This window comes from Falco peregrinus, chromosome 10, assembly GCF_023634155.1.
Source record: "Falco peregrinus isolate bFalPer1 chromosome 10, bFalPer1.pri, whole genome shotgun sequence".
Classification (NCBI taxonomy): Eukaryota; Metazoa; Chordata; class Aves; order Falconiformes; family Falconidae; genus Falco; species Falco peregrinus.
The window spans coordinates 35,331,249-35,345,100 of NC_073730.1; the positions used below are offsets into that span (position 1 = coordinate 35,331,249).

Here is a 13,852-nt window from a genome sequence, read left to right on the forward strand (position 1 = left end):
TAAGAGGTGTGGATGGGGCTTGTGACAACAGAGGCACATGCAGAGAACACCTACTGCACAGCTGGGACACAACCCAAACCAGATCTGTGGGCACACTGCAGTGCACCCATAACCTCAGGGGACAGACTGAAGTTCAGGGATCTCTGCACCATCTTCCCCTATCCAGTGAAAATGCAAATGCAAACACAGGGGGTTCTGTGAGCTGGAATGAGGGCTACAACCTGTGAAATCACTCTTCCTCATAAATGAAAATCTCCCAGCCATTTCCTCTTCACAATTTCCCAGAACACAATTCACCTTTTACTGGTGTGATGGAATCGCACCCACATAAAAGAGATGGGAACTGGGCTCCCACTATGTACTTTTCCTTCTGGAATAATAAGCAGCATGCACTGATGTATTATAGCAAGTCAGAAATAGATAACCCCTATTTAAGGACAGTTCACTGCTATAACTACTTTATTAACCACACATATCTACACAAAATTAATCTAAGCTACAGTATTTTGTTAAATCAGTTCTCTAAATTCCTTCTACCATAACCTGCAAAAGTAATTGTAACCTAACTTTCAATCATGGCACAGCAGGTACAGATTTAGTGTGGAGGCAGGTGGTATAAAAATCCCTGGATGCATGCATCTTGACTGGGCTCAGCTGAAATCATTTTGATATCACATCAACATTTTAGCCAAAAAAAAAAAAAAAGATGCTGCCCAAATCAATATGAACTCTTTGACTCCTTATCCTTACCTCCTTCCAACAGCTTGCCTTTGTAGACACAAAGGTTTTCTCCTCCACAATGCTGCTGATAGACTTTGATTTCATCTCTGTAATCAGCATCATCATGAGATAAATGCACACTTTTTCCTAGAAAAACCATGGTAACAAATGCATTGCTGCGTAATGGGGACTTGGGGAATCCTCCAGCATTCTGCAGCAGGAAATACACAAAAAAATGCATTCAGCTTCCAACTCTAACAAACTGTGAACAAAAAGATCATATATATGTATGGCATACACTTGAGACTTCCAGTCTTTTAAGACAGGCCTTGAGCTGCTTAAATTGGAAAGTGTTTTGTAACATGCAGAAGGGCAGGAAAATATTTTGAACTGAAAATCCATCATGTTGAATTACCCAAAATTGCAGGGACCACGTTTAACAACCCGTATCGTCCTTCCCAATCCTGGGTTCCTACAGTTTCCTTTACATGAGTCAAAACTGGCTGAAGATACAGTGTACCAGACGAAGCTTTCCTACACTCAAGGAATTTCATATACCCCTCTGAAGTTCTGGTACCAGATATGGTCAGAGACAGGATCAGATTGACTAAAATGGAAGGCCTTAAGTAAGAGTTCCTATGGCTTCTTTGTTCAAGCACCATTTTTCCCCCCAACTGATGAAAAAACCCAAATGTTTTAGTATACAGAGATGGGTGGCAGCTATATATTTTAAGTTATAAAGTTTTTTCCTTTCCAAAATTCAGTGAATCTTTATGCAAACTAGGTATACACATCTTTCAGCATTAGGCAAATACACCGATAAGGAAAGTAATATACAAAAACAGGCAGACAGAGATAACTTACCTTTGTTAAAAGTTGCTCTACATCATTTGGTGCAGTGGTGGGACGAAATCGCCTCCCTCTGGGCATCCCATTTCTCACAGCATTTATGCTCTTGTCTCCCTTATGCAAGGGGGGAGGTGGCACTGGTATCATGTAACTGTTAATGACTGGGAGTTGATATGGGGATATACCAGTCACATATTCCACTGAATTCATAAGTCTTAACCCACTCCTCTCCGCCTGCAAAAAACATTTTTCCCAGGTTAAATAGGTTATGCAAAAATAGTTACCAAGCATACTGAACTAACCATAGTTTGACTGCTCTTCACATTTAGCAACACACATACTTCCGGAACAATTCCGTAACTTGGTGCCTGCAATTTTGTTCATGAAAACATTTCTGTGCTAACTCCCTCCTTTTAATTTGCAAAGCAACAGGGAGATTGCTTGAAAATGTCACCTTCATAGATACATTCAACGTTGTAAACTATGTACTACTTGTAAGCATGCAAAGTTCTGCTCACAAGGAGACAGAATACTGCACAATCCCACAGCACTGCTGAGTTCTCTCAGCCGGCAAGCAAATTCCAGAGCGGCTAGAATCTTCCAACAGTCACTTCATTTTGCACCAATTGTACAAGAAATGGTTCAAAACACTTATTTCCCATTTGTAGCAGAGGTTTAGTCCTCCTTCAGGATGAAATGCAGAGGACCAGGGCCCTGCAAAGCAAGACATGTCTGAAGAATAAATTCTGCAGACAGTGTGTTCTGGATCAGAGTTCTGCATCTGCATCATGTCTTCATCATCTATGACTGATTTAGCTGTTTTATCAGTAGTGAGCATTGAAGAAACCATTTAAGTCACCCCTAATTTGAGTAGATGTAGATAGTGCCAGCAAATTCTTGGAGAAAGGATTGTGACCACTGCAATACAGAGCAAATGCACAGCAGAAACAAGCTATTCAGACGGTGTTTGCCAGTCAGTGGTAGCAGGTCACGGTGCCATTCTAAAATCTCCAGATTTAGAGATCTCGGAGAAGACTCCTAACACAAAGCCAATTACATAATGTTTTTCTAGAACAGAAGGCAAGTCCAAATCTCACCTGAAAGTAACTGCATACATATAAAGATCATGTCTGGCTACTCCAAAAAGCTCTCATTCTCTGAGCCCGCTATTGTGACTTAGTAGGAGGGATGGTAAAACAAAAGAAAGGAGCTTTTTGCTACTTTGCAGCTGCAGATAAAGATGAAAACTTGTAGGATTGTGTGAAAATATTCCTGAGTTCTTGGTGCTAACCAGGTGGCTGCCTCCCTCTCCACATAACAGAAAATCTACGTAGAGGGAGAAAATTTTGCACACAGAGAGATTTTATATATAAAAGATAAGTCACCCCATTTTCCCACCCTGTGATCAAGAACTGGGCATTAAGCCAGTAAGACAATGTCTTGAAAATTAAGAGAAGGTTAAAAAGGAGAGTTTAAATAAAAGGTGATACCCATTTGGAAGGCATGTTGCCCGCAGTATACAATTCTGGGAACTACAGTACTAAAGCAGTATTATAAAGCTGTCCCTAAAATTGTGTTATTTTCAGAATGAAGTATGGCCTCACCCCAACGGCAAACTGCTGATCATGTTCAAGTGTGTGGCGCTTCTGTTTAGGCCTTGAAGTCTTTGGTACAGAACCTACTGCAGCACAGCTGCGAAGTGGTTGGAGTTGATGTGGGTGTTGCGTATTTCCTGGAGCTGTATTTGGTCGCCAGGAAGTCTAGAAAAGGAAAAAGAAAACAGCTACAAAATCTCAGTGCATAGCTCCCAGTGCACATCAGCATCATAAAGAAAAAAGAAAAAAAAAGTAGCACCGATCAAGATATTTGAAAGTGATGATTGAGTCTCAGGTACCTTCAGGAAATAAGATTTTCTGGTCTGCCTCCAAAGAGCCAGACCCCTTTAGGCATCTCTAACTGAGCAACCAAAACCTGGAGCATCTGAAGTAACTCTTAGCCATAAATATGGGTTTTGCTACTGTGTCTTCACAGTGCAGCCCTAAAGCAAACATATTGAACTCACAGAAACTGTAGCAGTGTGCTGCTTTGGTGACTTCAGCGCATGGACACAGAGAATGCACAACAACAAGATGCCTATTTTTGTTCAATACTCAGCACTTTTCTGACATTTTTATTTCATCTTTTCTTTGTATACCCTTCAGAATATCAAGTTAAAATGTTCAAACATAAAAAAACCATTTAACTGAGTTAACTCACCACCTTAGAAAACGCAGGCTCCTTGGATTGGTGTTGATGAGAAGGATGTCCACCATTATAACCAACTACAGGTCCAGGTGCCCTCTGTATGGACAGAAGAAGGTCATTCAGGACAAAGTCTCTTCAATCTGCACCAATTATCATTATTGAAATGGACACTCAATTAAAACTGACCTATATATTTGACCTTTGACCTTTGCCCATAGACTTTAGTACCATTATATTTCAAGAGTATATTAGCATTCCTTCTCTGCCTGTTAACAGAGTAAGAGGTTTCTGAGTCAGAGGTCACAGCACAGCCTTCTGGAATGAGCTTTAGTCTTACTTCACCCCTTCAAGTCTGTTTTCTAGAAGACCTCCACTGCTTTCCGGATTTTACAACATGTGTAAACTTGCCTACAGCCACAGTACTCACTGACAATACTTAATGTACTGACACCAGCCTAACCTTAGGTGACAAGGCAGATAAAAGGGAAACATTAAAGCAGATTTATCACAAAGCAAAGCTATTTTTTTCTAGTTTATGATGTGCCATTCCTGCAACATCAGCTTCTCCAGATTTCTCTTTGATGACACAACCCTGCAAACAGGAAATCAGCCTCAAGTGATGGAAGATGAGACCCTAAGCTGGAACAATCTGGCAGTCAATGCTCTGGAGTAAGCACAGTGTCACAGGTGTATGTGCACACTTCCAGCTCTGCGTGCTTACATTACAGCATATGGAGGATTTGGAAAAACTCACCAGTTGTGAGCGACCAGCTGGTTCTCCAGCCACTGAAGAACGGAACCCACAACGATTTCTTGGACCAAGTGGTGGATGTGGGGAACGCATAGGGCTAGCATCTTCCACTAATCTTCTGAATTGTTCCACCTAAAAGAACAGAAATTTATGTCTCTGAGGTACTAGATAATCAAACAGCAATGTCTGAGCTTGCTTTCTGTCTGTCTTTCATTGGACAGCTATGGTGATCAGCTTGCCTAGATCCGATGAAACACCTGGTTAAGGAAGGAAAGGAAATCATGGGGAGAATAAGAGAGGGCGTGGGAAAAGACTCTCGCCCCTCTGATTCATTTGCCTACAGCCCTCTCCAGCTTCTGATCCCCCCAGATTCAACTCATCTGCCTGTTTTTGCATCCAGTTCTTGGTTTGGTTGAAGGTCTCTTTCTTTTTTAAACTTGAGTGCATCTGCCACTTCCTTGCTCCAACTGCTGCACCTCCCTAACTTTTCTTCTCAAAATTTCCACATTGGGCTGACCAGCCTTCTGGAAATAGATAGCTATCTCTCACTCTCCCTTGCTCAGTCATCCGCTTTTCTCCTTTCCTTTCAGAGCAGCTACTCAGCTGAACTCACCGAATGTATGAGGTGAGAATTAAATTACACTGCTAATTCTAGCCAGGTTTGTGTGTCCCAGTGTGGCATCACCACAAAGACACAGATCACATATCTGCAGGCGTCTCCCTTATACTTTGCACCGAAAGAAGCTGTTTTGCTTTATAGACAAAATCATCCAAGTCCAGAATCCTTTGACAGGGTGCTTTAATTGCTACTTGCGCTGTGGTGACTTTTTATCAGCAGGAGTTCAGTCAGTAAACAATGCCTTTGCAATTACCACAGTGATCAGCATTTTTCATTAAAATCTTTCTCTAACTGATGAATTGCTCATAAATGCATTATTTAAAATCAAAAAGATTTGACATTGCTTTTCAACTGTTCAGAGAAGCAGCTAGCTTCTCAATCCATTCTTCTCAATGTATGCAGACTCCTAATAAAGAAATAAGATGTTGAGTGTATTTCAGCTAAAATGAAAACAACTGTTCCCATATGAATCCAAGTGTCTTCATGGGGAGAAGAACCACTGAATTCTGTGGGATTTCCATGACACTTACAACTACAGAATCAAGCTCTACCTACAGGAAACCAAAGTGAAGACTTCTGAAACCTCTTTTCATTACTTACATGCTGGTTCTGCTAAATATCATGTGGAGAGGCAAACAACTGAAAATGTGATCTCAGCACTCAGCAGCCATCAAAAGCAGATCATGTCTAGAATTACTGGGAGAATTGCAACACATATTTTGAATTATTCATCCTGTTCTGGTTCCCCATTTCAAAACAGAAACAGTAGAACTAGAAAAGGCAAAAAATTGGAAACAGTAATGAGAAGCCCAGAATGGCTCATATATGAAAGATTCAATATACTGAGAGTCTTCAGCCTGGCAAACTGAAAAGAAATAGGAAAATGTATGTAAATCCACAAATGCCTTGTAAAAGAACAGAATTAGTAGACAGCAGATATATTAACTACTGTGCAGAAATGCAAGGAAGTACCATTTCATACAACTCAGAATTATATTCCATGACCAAGAATACTGCAGAACCAAAACAAGTAGACTCAAAAGGAATTAGGTGCACAAACGGAAGTTCCTGAACTACTAGACAGAGGAAGAAAGAGATGTAACCTGGGGCAGGATCATCCTCTACTTGCCTGTTTCTTGTACCTTTTCCATAAACATCAGAGATGGAACACTTGGCTTAGTGAATCTCTGGCCTGGCTCGTGGGTGTTATTTAACACTAGGCAAAACTGCCATGTCCCACCAGTACTCCATAGCAGTCAGGTCTTACCTTGATTTTCTGCACCCTCTCCTTCCTCACAGAATTTTCAAGTTTCCTTTTTATTTCCAACTGATGATGTCTCTATCAATGTAAGAGAAAGAGAAATCTCATTAACGGACATTATGAGACGTCAACTAAATGTAAGAACACTTGCTTCTGTTCTGCTTATCACTCGTCTGCTCCCTGGTCGTTACCCTCATTGAGCCCTGCTATAAAATTACTTTTGATTCAATCCATTTGCATTACACCTGTACATGTTAACATTGTCAAGGGAACAACTGAGTGTTTATAAAGTTGTAGGGACCAACTCCCTTCCTGGTAAGTAACAGGAACGTGCCCAAATTTTGTACTCAGGTAAGATACATAATCACATTCAAACTATTTGTTTTGATTAGAATTTTTTTAAGCAAACTAGCCCTGTGAACATCATGCTATAATCTGGTGACTGTGAGTGAGCCAGGACAGTGTATGTTCTAGTGACAGCATGGTTTAACAGCTAGAGGCCAGCGGAGATTTCATGTGGGGGGGTGTCAAGCGCAAAGACTTTCCCAGCATAAGAGTGCCTTTCAGGGAAGCATGAGGGCGTGGCTACAGAAAATAGTCCAGTACAAGTTGACAGCCATTGGCTATCAATAGGGAAGTATCTTTACAGGCTTACACCTCACTAGTAAATGCATACCTCCATGTCAAGGACCTTATGAAAAATGGCGTGAGCCAGGCACTCCTGCACATATCTTTGGTGATCCCTCCTCATAGCATTTAGCTGGTATTCTTTCTCGGATACTATTCTTCCACTCCTTGAGATCTGCCATAAACAAATACAACAACTAAAAAGGGGAAGACAGAATAAAGTATGTTTTTAAACAGAGCACAATCTACCAGAAAGACCACTTTCCCTTCCTGGTTAGCTACCACCTCTGCTTCTGCCACGGTGCTGGAACTCACCTTCCCAGCACAGAACTGTATTTTCTTTGACCCCATGGGTCCCATCAGCCAAATGGAGAAAGCAGGAGAGCAGCAGTGACACTGCCTAACAGCTGAGGGCTCAATCTTATTCTTCACAGGCCACTGCCCAAGTCAGTGGAGGGGAATTAGATACTTGCCCTCCTACTGTGCAAGGGTCGCATCTGCCTGTGCTAAACAGTCACACCCAGGAGTGCGTAAGTATTTTTAAAAATGTTCAGCACTTTCACCTTTACCAAATCCTTCAGTTTTCATTAAATACTCTTGAAAAGTAACACTGAAGCTATCTAAACAACTAGTAGAGTCAAAGATGCTTAGATTTCAGTTTTACCGGTCCTTTGTCATTCTGCCTCCAGTCGCACAGCCTTATGCACCACAGCCCTGTGTCCCTGCAATACCTAGCTGACCATCAGCAGATAATAATGCAGTGGGAAATGTTTTGATTAAATAAACCCACCCTCAGTCACAGTGTGATCATGTGGCTTTGTCCCGGCACAGCACAATTCCACATGTTTGGCTAGCTGTCACATCATTACCAATGACAACACATACCTTCAACAAACAACAGAACCATCAGTGGTTTGACTTGTGCAACATTAGAAGAAACAAAGAATTATTTTTTTCTCATAAAAGAAAGCTTTTCAATCTCACCAGTCCTGATCTCTGAAGATGTCGTCTTATCCTGGTGTTGCTGAAATATCCAGCCAGGTGTTTGTCTGTAAGGCTATTGTAGGTTGCAAGAAATCTGAAATAAAATATAGATGCATATAATCCCCTTGACAGCCAGTTTATTACAGCTTAAGTTATACAGACCTACCCAATATTTTGCTGCACAAAATGCTGTCTTGATGAATCGTGCACAGCATTCTGTCAAGTAAATGCCTGTTAGATTATGAAAAAGGAACATCTTATTGCCTCCAGAAGATTAGTATTAGAAAGACATGATTTCTACATGAGATACAGCAGCTCAGGAACGGTGTACCACCAGGGTACAGGGTCCAACAGTGCCCAGCTCCAAACGTCTCCTTCAAGACCAATTCCTGCAACAGTCTCCTCAGAAAACAGGCTCCAACCTTCGGCAGGTCAGTATCATGCCACACGACATTTGGAGCTGGATTCCTGGCTGAGTGCAGCAGGCACAGACCTGGCTCCTTGTCCACCCTGCCGCAGGCCCTGTTGGAAGCAGATGAGCATACTATACAACAGCAGGGATGGGGATGTCCTGCCCCAGACCTCCTGCACCACTGCACCCCTCTCACCACACACCCTGCGCTCCCCTCCTGCGGCTGCCTCCCAACTGGGAGCAGACACAGCAGTGATGTGTAGGACAAGGCCTCAAGGACAAGAGTCCAAGTACTGATAGCCTGATGAATAGAGACTTGTTAGAACTTGTAGGGCACAAGCCCTGGGAGCAAAGGAACCAGCTAACTGCAGACCCCTGAGCCGTCACAGTTGAGGAGGCAACCAGACGGACAGAGAAACAAGTAGCCAGATAAGGGAACGGATGGCGCCGATATGTAATCAAGAAAGCCGCGTAGAAAGAAACTCCCTAACCTTGGAATAAAAATTATTGCTAGGTCAAGATAAACTAGTAAGTACCTATTGTTCTAACGGTGTGCCTTAAATATTAACCAATCAGTGTTTTTTACGCTTAAGATTTAACCAATCAGTGTGTAATATGTAGAAGGTAGAAACATATATAATTGTAAGAAAATCACTAATAAATGGACAACTTGCTTGCATCAAGCTGCGTCCCGTCTCTTCATTCGCCGCAGTGATGGGAGTTTCTGGCAGCACTGCCAAAGACCCGCAAGAATAATGTCAGCTAGGAGGCACCTCCAGAGGCCATTCAGTCCTGCCTCCAGCTCCACGCGTATCACTTATCAGACTTTACCTACACAAGGGCATTTTCCGCTGGTCTTCATTGCTAGCTCTCAGCCATTATTGTCTGCCAACGCAAAAGAATTACCTTCTTCAGTCTACTCATGTTAGCAGAAACTGCTGGCACTAAAAATATTTTTAAGACAGGATGCTGTTTCCATAGTATTTTCACTGGACTGAAAATTAGCATCCACTTTATTAACGTGGGTGCAAATCTCTGTGCTGATGAAGACTACCTCTTTGTGTTTTCAGGCAAAGTCTCCTTCAGTATCCACATTTCCACTCACTTCTTTATGGCACTTCCCTCATTTTAATGCTCTCACCATCAGAGGGACTGCACATCAAATTCATCACTTTGAAATGGAATGGAATGTGAATGGAATCCACAGAAAACTAAGTGGCTTCCATTTCAGTTGTCAAAAAAATACGCTGCTCTTTTGAACCATTTTCTCAATTGGGATTCAGGTACACACCTGTTAAAATTTTGCCTGGCCAACCACTAATTTGTCCATGAACAAAAAAAGCCTGTTTCAAAAAACAACTGGCCTTCACACCAACAGAACTCGCAAACCACTCAGGAAGTCTAACCCACAACAACAAGTTTAGGAACTGTCCCATCTGTTTCAAGGACCATTTATCTGAACACAACAGTGACTCGAGGATATTTATTTAAATAAACAGCCAAGGAAGCTTGTCCCACAAACTTATTCATAAATTCAGTTGCACAAAACTTGTACAGGGCAAGATTCATCACTTTTGTGGTATTTACAGGCTAGAAAGCATATGTTACTGTAGTGTGTTTTTGCTGGCTGTCACCTACAGCAGCAGTTTGTCTGAAGTGCAGCTTGCACTGATGAGAATACTTCTTTTCTTCCCCCTCCTCTAAATACAGCTACTACATTTTACCAAAAATCCTCAGATCTGCTCTATGTGACTGATTTGCTCAAGCTAAACAAACGTACTCTGCAGGAAACCAAAGTGTTTGAGCAAAAGGCAAGCAAGTGCACTCATCTGTGTCTGCATGAATCCCGACGCACTATTGCTCTGGCACTCAGCAAGCTGCCAGCCTCAGTCCTTCCGTGAAGAGCATGCTTTGTGCTGGAAGGACAGGAACGAGTCCGCATCCAAGCCAGGGCATTAGAAGAGAGCTGCGCAGTGAGAGACCGTGCCTCTCCTGCAAGATCCCAGCCCCCCCCGGGTCGGTGGGCAGACACTGGACAACTCATCACTCAGCTTACCAGCCTGCGCAGGTCAAAGCTAAAGACATGGATTGCTTTCACCATACCGTGCTCCCAAGATTTTACAGAGACCAGCCAGCTAGTACTATGACGGCTCTGAAGTGCCATTTGGTCTAAAAGACTTCTGGGACCACACTGCTGTTGTGGCCAGAACAGTTGGGCCGGACAGTTCTGCTAATCTTCTCCCCTGTAAAGACCCCTGATGTGAACAAGTCCTCCTCTGTATCCAGAGCAGTAAAACTGAAATGCAAGAACCTCTCAAGTCTTTTTCAGTTCCCAAGTCAATATACTAAAGATTCTCTTTAATGCATTCATTGAACAACGCAAAGTGAACAAATTGCATCTCTCTTCTATTTATTGGTGAAAAACTGTAAGACCAACAAAAATGGAGAACCAGACCAGGCAGATCATCCAAGCAGGGCCCTCCCCTGCTCTACCCATGAGCTAAACCATCACAGCTATCTAAGATCAGTACTTCCAAAAATTGAACCTAAGATCTGAGAGTTGAACACAGAAACTGAAGCATCCATAATTAGCAGATATATTTTAAATAGTTCTTAGCACAGCCTTATCTTACTTCACCCTATGGAAAACAGGAAAATAACAAAGTAAATGACATGGCTTGAGTTTTTAATACTCTAAATCCATTCACATTTGCAAAATTTATACACTCAACATATTGCATAATATGTTCAGCCTGACCTCTGGGCTCTCTAGGCAGGGTATGTTTTAATTACACAACAAAAGATCAATCTCTTTTGTTTCCTTTGGCTTTAAATTTAAATGCCACTGTACCTCTATTGCATATCTTTCAATAGGATAATTCAAAATAAATGTCTGTTGCTAGGCTGAGTTACCACACACAAGTATACTCAAGGAAAGAAAGAACAATTGGAAAAAAAAAATCAAAAAAACCCAAACTGATTACAGACTTACTGGAACTTTATCTGGAGTTTCAAAATCATCTCACAGGTAGCCTACCAACAATATATTAAACTTTAAACAAACAATTTATCTTACCCTGTTATGCATGTTGATTAAACACTGGTACTATAACAACTGTTCTACATTACTTTTTTAATCCACTGTTTGCATTTGCATTTTAATCCACTAGATTACATTGATTGTGCTAAGTACTGATTTATGTTATCACCTGGCAATTGCAAGCAGAGGCAGAGGAGAAACTCAATCCCATTTCTTTTCATTTATTACTTTCATCTAATATTTCACGGACCATATAACTAGTTAAAATGCAACTCCCTCCTGAGCACAGTGATGTAGCAACTTTAGTTTCAAAGGAGTCTCTGTATTTATATTTTCTCACTTAAATTATGAACAGGCTGGTCCTCAAAAATGCTGAATCAAATTCAAAGTTCAAAAGGGTATTGGAGGAAATAAGGAAATGTTTTGGGCCTGAACCAAAACCCATCAAACCATTGGAAAGAACACAACTGGATCCACTGGGCTTTGGCAGAGCCACACTGCCGAGAGTGGCCCGAGCTATCTGCCCAGGTGAATGCCTCCGTTGTCAAAAATAACCAGCACAGACAGAGCCTCACAGAATACCCTGGGCACCAGCTTGAACTCGGATTTAAATCACGTGCAGCAAGCAGGGGCTGGCCCTGCAAGCCTACGCTCACCCAGAATTTCTGCCAGCTTTCCTGCTTATTTCAGCTGATCAGTTCACCAGCAGATCTGAGACAAGTTTAGTTGGGAGTGGGCCATACTAGTACTAAGCCTGGGCTTGGCCCAGACCCCTCTGGAAATTCCCATGGAGACCAATGGTTCAGACTCTCTCAGTGCTCCAGCGGACAGGGTGCAAGCATATTTTCCAGGCTAAGGGCAACCAGGGTAAGACCTCATCCTCCGAACGGAATCTGTGCCGTTCACTCAAAAACACACAACTTATTGCTAAGCCCAAGGTTCAGCTGAGACTCACGCTCCCTCGTGCCAACAGATGACTACAGCACACACATGTGTGGCGCTGGGGAAAGGGCACCAGCAGCATCCATGCGTGTCCCCCCTCCCCATTCGGCAGCCCACCTGCTCCTTCCATCGGTCTTTGCTGGCTCACAGATCATGCCTGGAGATAAAATTCACAATGCTGCTTACAAATGAGAAGGGTGAAACAGACAGGAAGATATTCAGAGATGCAGTAACAGAACTGCTACGACACAGATTCGGATTCATTGTTTGCTTCACAAAGTAATGCAACCTCTCACTTCTGTGGCATCTCCCTAATAGCAATTTATCTCAGAAATGTCATGAATTACCCAACTTGATGACAGTCAGAACCAAGCTCTTCAGCAAAGCAGACCACTGGTCTCATTTATGTCTCTGCTCCTGCTCCTATTATCAATAACAGCATAATAGTAGTTCATGTCTGAGAAGTTTTCTTCCAGAGACTTAGACATTTAAGAACTACATACAAATGTCACCTCCAAATCCTCTACAACAGATCAAAGTGCAGAACTGACAAAAAAGCATGTTAGAAAAACATACAGCAAAGGAAAATCATCAGTCTCAAAGAGTACTATAGAAAATGTTTGTTACAGTCAAATCATGTAAGTCCAGAAAGCCCATTTTTCTGGATATTTCTGGGATTCCTTTTTCTCTACCTGTTTATCCTGTTAATCCTTCTCTCTACAAATTCTGGGTTTTTGTTAGAATTACAGACAATTTTCCTGGCACAGAAACTAGACTGACTGATCTGTAGTTCCCAGGCCTAATTTTGAAGCTCTTCTCAAAATTAGTATCACATTTGTTTCTGTGGTATCACAGCCAGTGACTACATACCGCTGTCAGTTCAGTAACTTCATGTTTAAGGTTATTTAGAATGCTTGAATGTACACAGTTTGTTCCTGTTGTTTTTTTGGGGGGAGGTAATTAATTTGCTCAAAATCCTCCCACACTTGCATCTAAATTTGAGCCAAGTTGCCCAAATTCATGCCCAATCAATACTGATTCAAGCGAAGTAATCTCCTCACATTCTTCAACGGTGATATTCCAGACATGGGACTTTTACTACAGTCATCAAGAAACAGCAGCACCCTGTTTTAACAATAACATTTCAGTGGGCATCCGCTTTTTTTTTTTTAATAAATTTTCTTTATCTTCCTTACTATCACAGATGAGAATACACTTTGCACTGTATTACAGATTACATTTTTCAAATTTCTAAAAGCAAAAGGTCACTGTCAAAATTCTCTCTGCTTCTCACCTGACTAGAATCTTAAAGTGAGGGACCATATACCATAACAAACAAGAAAAATTCCCCAATTCACATACACCTTTTACTACCTAGCCAGTGCTACTGAAACAGAGCAAAC

The 13,852-nt window shown here is 41.8% G+C and overlaps 1 protein-coding gene across 1 annotated transcript in view; it reads right to left on the minus strand.

Moving 5' to 3' along the window:
* The window catches only part of ERICH3 (glutamate rich 3), a gene marked incomplete at its 3' end in the record, with an annotated part of 46,344 nt that overhangs the window by 24,295 nt on the left and 8,197 nt on the right, over nucleotides 1-13,852 (minus strand). Inside the window, exons 2-9 of the mRNA XM_055815557.1 lie at nucleotides 8,056-8,149; nucleotides 7,121-7,246; nucleotides 6,451-6,522; nucleotides 4,568-4,696; nucleotides 3,826-3,909; nucleotides 3,174-3,329; nucleotides 1,585-1,803; nucleotides 751-931 (exon numbers count right to left, since the gene is read on the minus strand). Coding sequence (XP_055671532.1) covers nucleotides 751-931; nucleotides 1,585-1,803; nucleotides 3,174-3,329; nucleotides 3,826-3,909; nucleotides 4,568-4,696; nucleotides 6,451-6,522; nucleotides 7,121-7,246; nucleotides 8,056-8,149 — 1,061 coding nt within the window. The remainder of the gene's footprint in view (nucleotides 1-750; nucleotides 932-1,584; nucleotides 1,804-3,173; nucleotides 3,330-3,825; nucleotides 3,910-4,567; nucleotides 4,697-6,450; nucleotides 6,523-7,120; nucleotides 7,247-8,055; nucleotides 8,150-13,852) is intronic.